This window comes from Platichthys flesus, chromosome 14 (assembly GCF_949316205.1).
Source record: "Platichthys flesus chromosome 14, fPlaFle2.1, whole genome shotgun sequence".
NCBI classification, from domain to species: Eukaryota; Metazoa; Chordata; class Actinopteri; order Pleuronectiformes; family Pleuronectidae; genus Platichthys; species Platichthys flesus.
This window is the reverse complement of record NC_084958.1, coordinates 1,456,197-1,474,001: the sequence shown is the minus strand read 5'-3', so window position 1 is coordinate 1,474,001 and position 17,805 is coordinate 1,456,197. Positions and strand designations below refer to the sequence as shown.

Genomic DNA, 17,805 nt, shown 5'->3' with positions numbered 1-17,805 from the left:
AAGTGGGCCTACACTGAGACATTTTACAAAAAGGAGAAATGGCTCACTCTCCAGAGTCATTGTCATTCATATGGTGTGTTCCATTTTGATGATTGTGTTTTCAGTTTTGCACTTCAGTGTGCTGTAAATGCTTGGTAGTGTGCAAGCAAATGCTTATTTGTGTGTTCTCAATGAATGGTATGTGTGTGTCATTTGAAAATATGGCTGTGTGTACGAAATGAAAACACTAGTTCCATTTTGTGAACAGGTAAGAGATTTGATGGCAAAGAGTCATCTTGCAAAGGGAGTGTCAGGATTAGCATTTTGTGTTTTCAGTTTTCACAAGCAGTGATACAGATAAAAAGAGAGAGAGAGGGGGGGCTACATATTCTCCACATAGGCTTGAGTGGAGAATACGTAATTTACCCCATTTCTACAACATTTCTACAACAATTTTGAATAACTGTATTAGCGCTGCCCAGCGGTTCAGCGTCGCTTCAGTGTCCGGTGTGAACAGCCAAGCGCCGGCGCTATAGGGATTAGCGCAGTGCTTTGGCGTCGCCTCCACGTTCTCTGTTCCTCTTTCAAAATGAATGCGCTGTCGATATCTTCTAAAACAGACTCAATGGCAGCATCTACACATCTCAGCTCTCCAGCAGCAGGCATGTTTGTTGAAAACGAATTCAACCCAAGGGCACTTTGATGACGTGGTTGATTACGTTACCGTTGATCATCTGTCCATCATCATATAAAGCCCGCCCTGACAATCTGATTGGCCCGGTCGGGCATAATTTCTCCTCAACGGAGCGTCTCCAGACTGAACTTCCCGACCTAAAATGTTGTGGGCGGGGCTAAGTTCGTCTGGCATCCAGGCTAGCAGTTTTGAGAAAGCCGTTATTGTTTTGAAAAACGTGTGTTAACAATTGTGAAAAACTGTAACAATGCTCACCACTTTCTCTTTCTCTCCAATGCCTGACACACACATACACACACACACACACACACACACACGCACACACACACACACACACACACACACACACACACACACACATACAAAATGGTTTAAGCCAGAGGTCTTCAACAGGACGTCTGCACCCCCCTGCAGGGGGCAAATGTTTAGTTGATTAGATAATTTTTTATATTTTTTATAATTTTTTATTTATTTTCTAACAATTCTTTTTCCACAAATTTAAATGTCTTTAAATACACATCAACATGCATCCAACATATTGAGAGGCTGATTTGAACCTCTGCCTGACAACCTCCATCCGTTCAAGGTTAGATAAGTTGTGTGCTATCCATCAGCTTCTGACATCTCAATAATGTGGGAGTATGTGCGCCATCCACAGATGGCTTGAGGATTCACTGTCTCTTCAACATGTATGTTTAAAATAAAAACATGAATCTGTGAATTACTTTAAAAGCTCAGTGTTGTATGCAAGATGTATGTATATAAATGGCAGTGGCATGGCCACCATGTACCTTGCTCATGTTTAGATAAAAAAAATTAATATATGAACCCGTGTAATATTTGAATAGCTTAGTATTTAATGCACAATAACAGGGTAGCTATGTTTATATATGGCACTAGGCCCAGTTTAATATAAAACACAATTTTATACAATATATATAGTAGCTTCATCTCTCCACCAATTTTGGGCCTTTAAGCAAAAACAAATGAGGTAAGGGTTTATGCCAAGTGTGAACAGGAGACACATTCAGGAAGAATGTTCATTCCAGGTTTGAGTAGGACAAGATTTTTTCATACACGAAAAAAAACTAGATTCTTACTGCCGTCAGCAGTGTTTCTCTAATTCGTTTATTTACCTCAAAACAAACATCTGTGTTTTTTTCTGCCTTGCACTGATTTACTGCTGGCTTTCTGCTGCTCTACATCATTTGGTATAACAGCACATTGCCATCAGTTGAAGGAAAAGATAGGGGTGCCTTTATTGTTGTAGTCAATCGTTGTCATCTAGAAATATGGTTTGAAACAAGATCATGATTTTATTTTGGTTAATAGTGCGGCCCCCAAGATCTTGATGATTCTATATTTTTTAATTGTGATTTGTATTGAAGTAGCAGTACTCTAAACCACAGAACAGCCAGTTGTAACTCAAGCTTACATTATCTAATCTGCTCCAAAATCCATTCGTTTAAAAGAATCCTTACCTGAAGTCAATTACATGGCAATATTCAGTCACCTGTCTGTGGCCAGTGCCACCTACCGGGACTGAAAGTACGACTCATGTCACAATTATCATTTCATGTGAATGATAATTTCAATGTCTGGTCTACATGTTATCAACAACAAATTGCAAGTTAAGTCTGGTGACAAGTGGTGGACACAGTAATTAATGAGCAAGAAATTACATCTTACTCATTTGCTCAGTGTCAGGTCTATAAGAAAACCACTAGACTGGAGGCTTACCTGCACAGCTGCTGTAACACTGTTTGAGCGTTGAAACCGACGATATCTAACAACCAGAAGAAAACAAACAGTAAATACAACAATAAATCACAACACAACATTTTGAGAAAAGATCTAAAAAAATTAGAATATACTAGATTTTTTTATTTATTTGTCACTCGCACATATTTCTCATCAATGTTAATAATAATTTCCATAACCTTGTAACCATTGATATTACAGCTGGCACTAGGCTGTTGTTGTCCACTACACCTTATAGATATGAGCATTTTAGTATCCCTTGAAGCTGTATTGAAGCTGACAATAATTTGTATAGTCTCCAAATTGGAAATTTGTCAGACATTTTTGTCTGGGGTCACCTGACTCAAGATTGTTAACGAGAAGTGCAATGGATGAGGTGGTAGCTCAATCAAAAAGAGGATTTAACTAAGAATAAGTACAGGGTTCAAAATAAAACAAACATTTTAAAGGACTAACAGAGTCAACACAGAAGGAAAATGCTACATGTGTGCCTCACCCCCTATCATCTTCCACTTGTATTCCTACAGAGGTGAACTTAGATGGGTCCTCTGGATCTGTAATCTCTTCTGGTCCATCCACCTAGAGGGGAAAGGCAGGATAAATTTGAAATAGTCAAGACAAATAATACCAATTCAAGCATAGTATTTCTTAACAAAGATGTTGTGTTTTTTGATCTTCATTTAGTACAAAGGGAACTTTTAGCGATCTTAGATACAGGCTCTATAATGTGAGTACTAACAACATTATTCTATCATTGCATTTCTCTTCACATCCACTTCTGTCTCAAGAATACCTGGATGCCTATGGAGAGACATTTGCCCTTCCTGAGTGCTTCTTTCCTGTATTCATTCCTCTGCTCTTCAAGAAAAGCCCCCCTGCCTAGAACTGAGGAGGTGGGGGGGCTAACTGCCATGCTGCTGTTACTCACATGCTGACTGGCTGGTCCGTGGACCTAGACATTAGTATTAAGGACAGAAATGTAAGTACACTGTGAATACAAGAATCAGAAAACAAATACAAATGTATTTGTACAAATAATGGCTTCCCATTATTGGGAAGTACGATTGGTTAATCAAATCTTGCTTCGTACGTTAGCACTAATCTTAAAAAAAATTACCTGTGCATTAGCAGCTTCTATTGCAGCTGTCAAGGCCTTCATGCTGTCAATACTTTCTGTTGAATTACTGAGCCCTGATTGGATGGTCATGTCACCTCTGGGTGCCTCCTCTTCCATATATGCATCCTGATTGGTATTAGAAAACATGGAATATTGCTTTCAAAGACAGTGGGGACAAATTAAAATCACAACACATTTGGCTAGACAGACAAACAAGACCAAGATTTCAAACACTTAAATTGGCGAAAAAATAAGGTAGGACTCCAATGATTAAAGGATTATTACACATCTGCTCAATTGAGAATATTGATTTGTTGGTGCAACCCTTATCATAAAGCACAATGAAAAGAAAATTAGGAGAACTTATCTGGGGTTGAACCAATTCAGGAAAGGTTAGTCGATAAAAGATTAATCAAAAACGTAATGGATATAAATAAGTGGAAAAATCTATCCCTAAAATGTGACGGAAATTGATCACCAAGAATGGTTGGCTCAAAGATGGTGCTCCCATGATCTCGAGTTGAATGTAACCTATAAAAGATGGACTGTGAGGAAGTGAAGTGAGGATAAGTTAACCGATCTGACTTTTGCACTGCTAATAACTGTATGCTAAATTCAGAGTTAAAATGTAGAACAGAAGTACAAGAAAAGAACTGTTGATGACACAAACACAGTAATGTTTGCTACCATAATTAAGCCATAAGGTACTGGTTGAAGCAACCGTAAACCTGGATCAGTGTAGGTACCTGTAAGCTTTATTATTTGTTTGGACTCAGTGGGCCTCAGTCACTATTATCTTTTAATGTTTTGTTCTTCAATTTGCTCTTGAAGTTATAGTTTACTGAAAAATGATAATTCACTCTATCTACTCACCACTATGACAATGGAGGGGTTGGGGAAGTGTTGAGTACACAAAACACTTTAGGAGTTTCAGGGGCAAACAGTGCAGCCAAATCCAATACAGTTGAAGAAACTGGTGATACAATTTTCAGACGTATAAAAATGTTTTAAAACACTTAATATATCTCTATACTGATATTGCGGCCTCAGCCAAGTGTCTGGAAACCCAACTTTCAGATATCCAAACAGCATCATTTAAACAGTGTTTTAAGCCTAAAAGTCAACTACTGGAAGCAGTGATGCTGGCGGAAGTAGCGATGCCAACTCGCACACCATGCATGCAGTTGGGCGAGAGCTTGTGTGCAGTTTGTTACTCAAACACTTCTCCCACCCCTCGATCCCCATAGTGGTGAGTTTGCGACTATAAACATTGTGGTTCACAGCAGAAAAAACTGAGAAAATAATTTAAATGTTTATCTGAGGAATTTATGTCACGTTTTCTGTATGCCTCAAGTTTTCTGTATGCCTCTCAAAATAAAAGCACACTTGATCCGTGGATCAAATTCATTCTTTTGATTAAAAAAAGTGGTTTTATTGTGAAATATTTGCAGGAGCGGAAGATGCACCTCTTCATACTGTATGGTATAGGTATTTATTTTAGTACTCAGGAATATTTTTATAGAAGGAAAAAGTAACATTTATGACCAGTAATTTCATATATAAAGCCTTTGTAAAAAACATTGTGTTGCATTAGCAAAACTCTGCAGAACATATTGTTGAGATGAAAAGCTAAATATTCAGATGCAGTAAATGTGCATAGTGTAACTTCAAAAAAGGGGGGGATGCGGCATAGAATTTTGTCAAAATACGAGATTATCATGCAAAAAAATAAGTTCTCTGTCGTGCTTATATGCTAGCAATTTATTAAAAAGATTGTTCTGAAAAAAATGATATTAAACTAAGATATTCCAATTAAAATCCTTATCAATGGAGAAAATACTACAGCTTGCCAGTGATTCGAATAGGCTTTCTGGGAAATTATCGTAGCCCCCTATTTTTAAATGTGGGTCTGAAAAATCTGTTTCATGGCTGTAGAGCCCTAACACTTGGCCCTCCCTCTCTATCCCAACAAGTATCAGGACACCCTACCCCTGCTAGAGAATGAGCAAAACAAAGGGGAAGGGCTTTCCCTCAAAATCTTGATGACATCACATTGTGGTCTAATATAACTTTCACATCAAATGTTGAATTGAAGTCTCTCTTGAGGTGTGTGGCCAAATGTAACAGAGTAGAAGTAATTGTTTTCCATTATAGTTGTAACTGAGTAGGAGTTACAAGTTAAAGAACTACTCTCAGAAGTACAATTTATTGAAATAACTAGTACAAGTACAGTAACGGAAAAATGTGACGCTTTGTATACCTGCCTCTAGATGTCATCAATGCATCTGACAAGATTGAATACAGAACAAAGGTGAGACATAGTAGGGATTTCATCAGTGTAGGGATGACGTTGGTGACTTTAATATTCATGTTGATAATAATAAAGATTGCCTTAGCGTAGCATTTATTTCAATACTAGACTCTATTGGTTTCAGTCAGTGTGTTAACAAACCTACTCATTGTGGTAACCACACACTTGACCTTGTATTATCGTACAGAGTCGGAATTGAAAATTTAACAGTACTTCCGCGCAATCCAGTTCTATCAGACCATAATTTAATAACCTTTGATTTTTCAATAACTGAATATATGGTACTAATAAAAAATTAATTTTCTAGATGTCTACCTGATAAGTGCTGTAGCTAAATTTAAGGAAATAATCCCAATTACATTTAAACATGTATTAGCAGTAGATATAAACAACACATTCTTTAAAACCCTGAGCTCCATTGAGATCGACCACCTAGTCGATAGCTCTGCAGACTCATTACGATTTACATTAGACTCAATAGCGCCTCTTAAAAAAAAAAATATCAAACATTGTAAATTAGATCCGTGGTATAATTCCCAGACAAATGAGTTAAAACAATTATCAAGAAAACTAGAAAGGAAGTGGCGCTCCAGCAACAATGTTGAAAATCTAATAGACTGGAAGAATAGTGTTAAAGAATATAAAAAGGCTCTCCACAAAGCAAGAGCCACCTACTATTCAAATCTAATAGAAGAGAATAAAAACAACCCCAGGTTTCTCTTCAGCACTGTAGCGAGGCTGACAGAGAGTCACACCTCCACCGAACCCAGTATTCCTCAATCCCTAAATAGCAATATCTTTATGACCTTTTTTAATGATAAAATTCTAACTATTAGAAATAAAATCAACCATCTCCTGCCCTCAATTGGCACTAATACCCTCCCAACAACAGAGATCTCAGAAACGGCTGAGAATCCTACCCATTACTTAGACAGCTTCTCTCTGATCACCCGTGATCAGTTTACCAAATTAATCTCAGGTTTTAAACCAACAACCTGTATCTTAGATCCCATTCCTACCAAATTACTTAAAGAAATTCTGCCCCTAATTGATAGTTCGTTACTTAACATTATCAATCTGTCATTATCATCAGGTTATGTACCACAGTCTTTTAAAATAGCTGTCATCAAACCCCTACTCAAAAAACCCACCCTAGACCCAGAGGTTTTAACCAATTACAGGCCAATATCTAATCTCCCCTTCATTTCTAAAATCTTAGAAAAAGTTGTTGCCAATCAGCTGTGTGAGTTTCTCCAGGAAAATAATATATATGAAGACTTTCAATCGGGGTTTAGAGCCAATCACAGTACAGAGAAAGCCTTGGCAAAAGTCACTAATGACCTTTTAATAGCCTCAGATCAGGGACTTGTGTCTGTCCTCGTTCTGTTAGATCTCAGTGCAGCATTCGACACAATTGATCATCAAATTTTATTACAAAGACTCAAACAGTTAATTAACATTAATGGAACCGCCCTTAACTGGTTTAAATCGTATTTTTCTGATCGCTCCCAATTCGTGCAAATTAATGATGAGTCATCTGTGCGCACCAAAGTTAACCATGGTGTTACACAGGGCTCTGTGCTCAGCCCAATTTTATTCTCATTATATATGCTTCCACTAGGAAACATTATCAGGACACACTCGGTAAATTTCCACTGCTATGTGGATGACACCCAGTTATATTTGTCAATAAAACCTTAACAAATTAATCAATTAACTAAACTTCGAGCATGTCTCAAGGACATAAAAACCTGGATGACCCGCAATTTTCTCTTATTAAACTCAGACAAAACAGAGGTTATAATACTTGGCCCCAAACACCTTAGAGACGCATTATCTAATGATATAGCTGCGCTAGACGACATTACCCTTGCTTCCAATGACACAGTCGGGAACTTGGGAGTGATCTTCGATCCTGATTTATCCTTTAATAGTCACTCAAAACAAATTTCTAGGACCGCTTTTTTCCACTTGCGTAATATTTCAAAAATTAGACATGTTCTTTCACAAAAAGATGCAGAAAAACTAGTCCACGCCTTTGTTACATCGAGACTGGACTATTGTAATTCATTATTATCAGGCTCCAGCAGGAAGTCCTTAAAGACTCTACAGCTTGTCCAAAATGCCGCAGCACGTGTCCTGACGAGAACAAAGAGAAGAGAGCACATTTCTCCAATATTAGCATCGCTACACTGGCTTCCAGTTAAATCTAGAATAGAATTTAAAATTCTCCTCCTCACCTTCAAGGCCCTTAATAATATAGCGCCTTTTTACCATAAAGAGCTGTTAGTACCTTATAAACCCGCTAGAGCACTCCGCTCCCAGAATTCAAGCCCCCTTGTCGTCCCTAAATTCTCTAAAAGTAGAGTAGGAGCCAGAGCTTTTAGCCATCAAGCCCCTCGGCTGTGGAATAATCTACCACTTTCAGTTCGGGAGGCAGTCACCATCTTTTCGTTTAAAAGTAGGCTCAAAACCTTCCTTTTTGATAAAGCTTATAGTTAGAGCTAATTAGTGCGCCAGAACGTTACTTGTTCTATTTTATGACACATGACACACGGAGCTTCTCTTTCCAGCTTCTCCTTCCTCTTCTCCATCCCTATCCCCCTTCCCCGGAATCCCTTTGCTTTATCACTCGCAGATCCAGGGCCTCTGTGGCCGCACCATGGATTGCGGTTTGTGGATCGCGCACCAGGGGTCGCGGTGTTGGATCCAGTTTGGCGGATTCTGAATAATGTGGGCTGATCGTGGTGCTGGTGGCGGACCCTTTGTCGCGTTGGCATTGGGCCAGGCGGTGGACCAGGACCGCGGTGGTGGCTTGTGATGGGTCCTGGTGGGCGGCGGTGGACGGTGACTGAGGACTGGAGTGGCGTCTGGTCTGGATGGTGGATCATGGTCTAGATGGTTGCTGAGCATGGACTGTGTTTGCAGCGGGACTGCTTGGCATGTAATGTTGGGGTTGTCCTTCGGGATGTCTACCCTGATCAAATGCTGCTAGAGACTTTGATTATTGATGATGTTCTCCTGCACGTGGCATCTATTGCACTTCTTCGGGAGAGGGATCCCTCACATGTGGCTCTCTCTGAGGTTTCTACATATTTTTACCCTGTTAAAAGGGTTTTTAGTAGTTTTTCCTTACTCTTGCTGAGGGTTAAGGACAGAGGATGTCACACCCTGTTAAAGCCCTATGAGATGAATTGTAATTTGTGAATATGGGCTATACAAATAAAATTTGATTGATTAAATTTGATTGATGACAGGACACACTCCATGTCTGTCTGATGGTACAAAGAGTGAGAATATATAAACTATAGAAATAGTGGAGCAAGGATTGACTCATGTGGAACACCACAAAAAATTTAAACTTAAAATATAGAAAAAATAGGGTTATAGAGTTAGTATAGAAATAGAGGTTTTTGCATCATTATTGACTATAAGATCATTGATTAATTTGAAAAGAGCTGTTTTAGAGTTCTTATTCAAATTAAACCTGACTGATATACATCTTACACATTGTTGGGGGTTATGTAGCTGTGCAGTAGTTCGTATACAATCTTTTTAGGGATCTCACTTATAACAGGAAGGTTGGAAATTAGTCTATATTTGCTAATCAAGGATGGGTCAAGCTTACTTTTTAAAAATTATACAGATTGGACTGTCAAGGGTGGTGTTAACTGTTATATTATATGTTATAAGTCAAGGGTGTGTCTTTATTTTTGTGTGGGATCTGTAAAGTGCTGTAAAAATTGAATTTGCCAGAGATGACAATGTCAGCTTTTTGACATTAGCTCAGCAAAATCATCTGTAAATAATATTTTGAGCTAAGTTGAGAAATAACCATGGGAAACACTTAAAAAGTGTATAGGATCCGCATATAGCGCAGCAAACCTAATCAGTCAAATGTATTGCCACATATCACCCAGGGATGTTTTGCAAATCAATGTGAGGATCTCACATTGGACCAGGAAACCTGTTTGTCTAAACAGCCTGAATGGAGAGACTGCCAGCTGAGGCAGTAAATGACAGGATGGGACAGTTGGGGAGATCTGTCAATTGGCAAGCCTGAATGGTGGCACCAGAGGAAAAGTGAGGCCGGTTTGTGGGGCACTCGGTCGATCATGTGGACAGGATTGCACGCGGTGGTGCATTTTAGCTGCTGGAACGCATCTACACAGAATATTTGGACGAATGCCACCTCTTTTATGTCCGAAAAACTACAGAGGTAATCTCGCCTCACTACAATGTGTCTTCTTCCACATGTGCTCCATGTTAAAAAGCCCTCAGGATAAAGTTTCACTCATACCTTTCCTTTACAGTACAATATTTCCAGGGGCGGTTCTGGCTAATTGGAGGCCCTGGGCACGGAACAATTTTGAGGCCCCCCCCCAAAAAAAAACAAAAAAAACAACAAGCCCACACAACAGAGCACCAATCCCCTCCAATCCCACACCCACCCAGACACACACACTTACAGTTTTTCTCAGTTGTTAGCACAATTTGCACAACCTTCACTTCATGTACCAATCGCTCAATCCAATTTGGCACTACTTCACACTCCCTTATCTGCATTAGACTCTGACTTTCCTTCTTTACACTCTGATGTCAATTACACATCACCTTGTTGTCAAAACACTACACACAATGTTCAGTTGTTGCACACACTTCTCAAGTAAAATCTCAAAGCATCTACCTACAACACACAAGTACTCAAATCTCTAAACATTCAATTCAGTTGAGCAATTTCACCTCATTTACACAGCTGAACAGGAGACTGAAACTGTAGATATGGTTCGTAAGAACAACGCTATCACACTCAGACAAATAAAAACTAGGATCCTGGCGTACCATGCTACACTTAGAAACGTCCAGACCGTCAGCCTCTTCATAGGAATGCCATGCGGATGAAACAAGTGTTCAGGGTCCCATTTGAACGGAACACAGGCATGAAGGAGTTACGGCTAGAGTTTGTGCTCGTAAGTACCATACATTCAGCACTGACACATGCATGTATTGTAGCTGTAATTCAATATTGTTCCTTTTCTACAGTGTCTCACTGTAGCCCACTGTGTTGACCTCTCTGTGTCCATACTGTAACTGGCATTCTCATGCTGTCTGTGTCAGCGGATCCAGGAGCATGACACAGCTAATGTGTTGTACCAGTACATCTTTATTGATGAGGTGGGATTCAACCTGTTGAAGAGGAGGCGACGGGGCAGAAACGTCATTGGCCAGCGGGCCATTGTTGAGGTCCCCGGCCAGCGTGGTGGGAACATCACAATGTGTGCTGCAATGAATCACCATGGGATCTTGCACCGTCATGCCGACCTAGGGGCCTATAACGCTGCCCGTCCCCTCGTCTTCCTGGATGGCCTGCATGACCTGCTGGTACCACCTGGCCAGATAGATGACCCACAGCAGATCGATCACCTTATTCTCCTTTCCTGAATCCCACTGAGGAATTATTTTCAGCTTGGAGGTGGAAGGTATATGAACGGAACCCACAGGACCGGGTCCCACAGCTCCAGGCCATGAAGGAGGCCTGTGGCGACGTGAGTGTCGAGGCCTGTCAGCATTATGTGTGTGAGGTTTTTAGTTTTCTGCGTGCAGTTTTGAGAAAGCCGTTATTGTGTTGAAAAAACGTGTGTTAACAATTGTGAAAAACTGTAATTTTTGTGAAGGGGGGGGGGGGGGTTGAGCAGGCCGGTTTACAGTACTGTACTGTTCTCTGTGTGTACCGAATCAGAGTCACTGTCATTCATAAGGTGTGTTCCATTTTGATGATTGTGTTTTCAGTTTTGCACTTCAGTGTGCTGTAAATGCTTGGTAGTGTGCAAGCAAATGCTTGAGTTGTGTGTGTACTCAATGAATGGTATGTGTGTGTCATTTGAAAATATGGCTGTGTGTACCAAATGAAAACACAAGTTCCATTTTGTGAACAGGTAAGAGATTTGATGGCAAAGAGTCATCTTGCAAAGGGAGTGTCAGGTTTAGCATTTTGTGTGTGAGGTTTTCAGTTGTCTGTGTGCAGTTTTGAGAAAGCCGTTATTGTTTTGAAAAACGTGTGTTAACAATTGTGAAAAACTGTAATGAGCCATGTTATGTGAAACTCACATTTATTGTGAATAGAAACAACTAAACAATTATTCACTTCATAATGATTAACTTCACAGCAAAACGGCTGACTTTAACATCTATTTTGACTATGTGTGTGTGTGCGTGTGTGTGTGTGTGTGAGTGAGTGAGAGAGAGAGTGAGTGAGTGTTTCAGTGAGTGTGTGAGTGAGTGAGAGAAAGGGAGACATGTGAGTGAGTTAGTGTTTGTGTGTGTGTGTGTGTCTGTATGTGTGAGAGTGAGTGTGTGTGTGTGAGTGAAAGGGAAACGTGTGGGTGTGTGTGTGTGTGTGTGTTTGTGTTTGTATGTGTGTGTGTGTGTGTGTGTGTGTGTGTGTGTGTGTGTCTGTATGTGTGAGAGTGAGGATGAAAGGGAGACGTGTGTTTGTGTCCCTAGAACGGCCATCTTCCAATCCTACCTTAGCAACCGCTAATAAGAGGAAAGGGTCCAACAACTTTGAGGTCTGTGCACCATTGCAAAACAGTGTGCCTACGGGCAGTGGCGGTTTTAGGCACGGGCAAACCAGGCAACCTCCCTGGGCGGCACCTTGTGGGGGGCGGGCACGAGGCGGGCACGAGCACTTAAAAAAAAAAAATCATCTGGCCCGCTAAGCGGTTTTCTATTATCTATCATATCACTGTGTGGGGAATTGGCATCTGCAGTGCCCGTGCTTGATGCTGTGTGAGAAGGGGGAAGGGAGGGGCGTGGGGGACAGTTCACTTCTGAGTCTCCCAAATGCACTGATTCTCAAACCTGTGGGCGTGCGACCGGGAGGGGAAATGTGAGGCGGAACTAATGTTTGGAGTCAAAATTTTGACGTCTACATCTTTTTAATGGTGGAACTGTAAACAAATCGTTCTTTCGCCGCTCTGCAGCAGCTCCCTGTACATTGTTGTGCAGGTGAGTGTGTGTGTGTGTGTCCAGACAGCACACACACACAGGCCCCGGGGTACGCCCTCTCTCATTCGCTCAGAGACACACAGTGAGATCAGAGCTTGTTCCTGTGATGCAGCCTGTCAGTGACAAACAAGACACGGTGTTCAAAAACCTAGTTGAAAAGAAAGTACCATGAAGCCTGCCTTGCTCTTGGGTTCACAGTGAATGAAGGAGGACATGAGGAGAGACCAGTGTGTATTTTAGGTATGAAAACTCTGGCAGCTGACAGTATGAGACCCAACAAATTAAGAAGACACTTAGAAACATTACATTCCAGTCACATGCATGTGCAATGAAAAGTGATTTATTTGAATTATAAAAAATAAACTTGCCCAATGGGACGCGCCGCGCCTGAATATTTCACAGATGGATGTTCTGATGCTCTGTAACTACACAGGGGCAGATTCAAAAATAGAGATTCTATACCTGTGCAGACTCTGTGCTGCTCTGGGCTGTGATGGAGATGTAAGGCTTGGAGGCTGTGGAGCAGGTGGAGGTTCGGGGTGGCACTGGTGGAGGGGTTTTCTTATATGTTGTAATGCAAGATGAAACTGCAAAAGAAGCAGAAAAAGTAGAGGGAAAAGAAATGTTAGATTTCAAATCAGAACCAGTTAAACAAACAAGGTTCCCATGTTCACAGTGCCACTACATTAAATTAGAAAGGGTTACATTAAAGTTTAAACATTTATTCCACATACAATTTATTGGAGGTGAGTCAGCTTCATATAGAACATAATAAAATATATGACAAACTGCAGTGGTCAGTCAAAGTGATCTGTAAAAGCAGGCTGTTGTATGGCAGTGAAGGTGCAGAGTTCAGATCACTGTCTCTGTACGCTAATAACATACTAGTTTTTATGCTAGAAATGCGATTGTTATTTTTATTTTGTTTGTATGTCTATTTAGATATTAGTAAAAGTACTCAAATTCCGTTGGTTGAGTATAATTCACTGGGGACACTGAGAATACTGTTTCTGTGGCAAATGCCCTTGTAATGCTCATTTCGTAACAAAAGCATTATGGCACTTACAGCAATGTGCTCCTTTTTCACTCAATGCAAATCAGTTACATCATCATTACCTCATGATAAATACACTGGACAGACAAAGCTGTTTCAAAAGTGCTAGTTTAAATGTCGAAGATAATTTAATTATAACTCTGAGCCAACAACAGCCAGTGTTCTTACAATTTGGCAGAAACATTAACTTGGACTTTATGATGAACTGATTAGAATTTGTTGTCCAAAGGTCAAAAGTGTAGGTCACAGTGAACTCCCAAAATTGAACTATTGAACGTGACATCTTAACATTAGCATGAGAGAATTTATTTTTCAATTGAAATCAAAGTCCATCAAATAGTCTGGAAGTTAAAGGTCAAGGTCGTGGTGACCTCAAGTTCCTCTGGATGAGAAATATTAGGACTGCCTGTAGGGAATTTCATGACATCAGGAACAATTCCCTTGAATCATGGATGACCTGATTAGAATTTGGTGGCCAAAGGGCAAGGTCAATGTGGCCTCACAAAACATGCTTTTGGCCTCTTTAATATAATATCTTGTGAATTTCTTCAACATTGAATTAGTTACCAATTGGACTAAAAGATTAGATAACTAGATTACAGTGGTCAAAGGTCACGTTGACCTTATAGGAAAAAAAAGGATGTTGACAGAAACTGGTTGGCGGACACGTACAACTGCAGTGTGATATTGCAGTGTGGTTTTTCTTTTTTTGACATTTTAAAATTTGTGCTTTCAATTAATACTGCAAGGATGAGGATACTCCTGAGTGAGGTAGGTTTTTACCCTGTAAATTCAAATATGCGGCGGGAAAAGTATTTTTCCTCCTCCATGTCTCTGGTGTATGTCTTCCACAGTGCTGAGCCTGCAGACTAACATCAGCAGAATATTCATGTTGCTTATGGACAGGGTCAGAGCAGGGCATCGCTTGGCTTCTGATTTATCAGCAGAAAGCTAAAGGTTCTATGGGGGCACTTTTGAAAGGGCACTCGTTAGCCTCTTGCCTCTTGGCTCTTGGAAATCAGCTTGTTTGACTGACGGTATATACTGAGAAACTGCATGGCTGTTTGATGGTCTGTAAAAACATATGCTTTGATTTTAAAGGTGATCTTTACCATTTTCCAGGAGCCTTGAGTGAGTCTGATATCACTGAAGCATTTGTTTAGCTCTTAAAGCCTTAGTCACAATGACATACACATTCATACACATGCGTTCATAAAGTGTTTCTCTATTAAATATCCTTTTGACAACACAGCTGGCAGTGTGTGAATGGGATTGTATTTCAGTGTCTTGCTCAAAGGCATATAGATAGGAGGAGCAGGGATATTCTACCTTCTGACCACTGCAATGTTAATTTCGTTGACGAAAAAGATGACGAAATATATTCGTTAACGACCCTTTTTCCATGACGAAGACGAGACGAAGACGTAACGAAAACGGATCTTTGAAAATAAAAACTATGACTAAATCTATTTTTAACTTTCGTTGACGAGACGAGACGAGACAAAATGTTGGTGGTTGACTAAGTCACAATAATTTTTTTAACATCATCGTATCAGGCCGTCATAAAGTATCAGGAGCGGGCGAGTGAGTCTGTGTGTCTGTGTGTGTGTGTATGTGATCAGAGATCAGCGCCTCAGCTTCTTGATCAGAGCAGAAGCTGCAGTTGGTTTCTACCGAGCTGCAGTATCTGTGTTCGCATCCAGTCTGATGTTGGGCCAGAGCCCAGCGGATGGCCACCAGACACAGGTCAGAGGTTAACACAAAGAAAATCTACACATAGGCCTGTATAGATCAAGGCCTTGTGGAACATTCCGATCCAACTGGGAGTATTTTTACCTGGCAGTTTCAAGTAACCCCTGGCAGGTTTCAACCCCCCCGCAGGACCAAAAGAACCCCTGATGGGTCTGTAGACGCCCAGTGAGGGCCGAGCCCCTCGCACTGGGGTCCAGCTCTGACACTCAATTGGCTTAAAGCCAGCATCATCCCGTGACTAGCTCCTCCAGGAGGAGGACCTCTCTGGTAGAATAAAAACACTGAGACATCAAATAATCGTCCCTTCTCTTTCTCCCTGCTGAGGACTTCGACCAGGGCCCTTCGGGGCCTCCCAGATGTTCCAGCTCTAAAGGAGCAACATCCACAAAAGTTTGTTCTAGCTTCTATTTTCTTAAGTCAACACTTATTTTGAAAGACTATTTTTGTTTTAACTTGAAAAGGCTGCGCACAGGAACTCGCTCGCAGGCCGAGCTCAGAGACTTTCTTTTCCACGATCTCCAAAACAACTGTGCCACCGCTGTTCATCACTGCAGAAGAACGACGTCATCCCGTTGAGGAGCAAGACGAATCCGCTCCTATTCGACCCAGCCGATGCCGCTGCGACAGAGGAACCAGCGCAACAGAGCTTGAGCGGCCATGATTACTCACTGGACTTCCAGAATACCCGCGCGACACCTGCATGCAACACCGTGAAGGTCACAGTAAGAGGCTTATTAATTGTCTGGGCAGAGAACTAGTTTAAATACTTAGCGTGTCATTTATTTGATTGTATGTTTGTTTGAAGATTACAGATCTATTTTTCAGTCCGTGTTTGAACACGGCGAAACGATACGTCACTTCCGGTTCCTTTGTACCGCGTTGAAATGTTGTGTCTCGCGCCGTGACAGAGAGCCTCCGGCAGCACTGTTATCGTCCGACTGGGTTTGCAGAGACTTTGCCGATAAAAAGCTCGGTACACAACTCCAATTTGAGTAACCGAGTGGTAATTTTTCTGTAACCTGGTCTCTGACGATGTTTTTGAGAGCTTTTCTGATCTCTCTCTATCTCTCTCTCTCTCTCTCTCTCTTTTCTCCTAAACCTGTTTTTACACACGTCCCGACCTCCTTTCACATGTTTCATGTTACATGGAGAAATCTAGACTTAAAGAGCCTTTATACATCTCGACGCCATTCGGCGCCAAAACCACGAGATAAGAAATCTCTTTGTCTTAAAAATTCCTTTGTTTAAAGTCTGACCGGCAGCCATCTTGCTTTACGCAACATGGCTTCACATAGGCAACCTCCATCTTGAAAGTACGTGAATGTTACATCATCCTTGAATTCAGCCAGAGGACGTCACTGCGTGACCTCGTCACTACGCCATAGCCACTCCCCCTTTTCTTTCTTACACACACACACACACACACACACACACACAGACAAAGACAGGCAGACACACACGACCACACGCACATAGATACTCCGTATTACATGTGTGACAATTGTGATAAGTGCTGCTGCTGTTGTTACCACCTTTGAAATATTGAAGTTTGTTAAATGAAGAATCATTGAAATAACATTAACTTTATTTCCCCTTTTTAATAATTACTTTTGTAATTAAAGTATTTGTATTTCTGTGATTATTTGTACATATGTATGTGAATACAGCTGGATTACTATAGCCTGTGCTCGAACTTAAAACCCTTCATTGTTTATTATATAATCATTAATATTAAATATTGAGATTATTAATATAACTTATATCATTTGAGACTGATATTTAAAGATTGAATTGTTGGTCCCTGTAACCAGGGCGGTGCCCCGCGACAATAAGCAATGATTACAGATTGTATTATTCTTAATTGATAATTGTATTGTTTTCATTAATTATTTTAACTATTATTAATGGATAACCATATCATTTCTAATTAATTATTTTACTATTCTTAATTAATAGCTTTATCATTTTTAATTATTTTTAATAAATAATTTTTATTTTAATAATCATATTTCATGATTATTCATAATTAGCCAACGTCAAATCTACTCCTACTATTGCACAACAATGACCTGCTCTCACTTTTTGTTTTCACATTTAAAACTAAATATATATTTTTAAGCTATTAGGCT

At 40.4% G+C, this 17,805-nt stretch overlaps 1 protein-coding gene across 1 annotated transcript in view; it reads right to left on the bottom strand.

The window, feature by feature from the left end:
- The window catches only part of dlgap1a (discs, large (Drosophila) homolog-associated protein 1a), a 105,106-nt gene that overhangs the window by 27,812 nt on the left and 59,489 nt on the right, over positions 1-17,805 (bottom strand). Inside the window, exons 6-10 of the mRNA XM_062405119.1 lie at positions 13,333-13,457; positions 3,552-3,677; positions 3,228-3,386; positions 2,931-3,013; positions 2,414-2,459 (exon numbers count right to left, since the gene is read on the bottom strand). Coding sequence (XP_062261103.1) covers positions 2,414-2,459; positions 2,931-3,013; positions 3,228-3,386; positions 3,552-3,677; positions 13,333-13,457 — 539 coding nt within the window. The remainder of the gene's footprint in view (positions 1-2,413; positions 2,460-2,930; positions 3,014-3,227; positions 3,387-3,551; positions 3,678-13,332; positions 13,458-17,805) is intronic.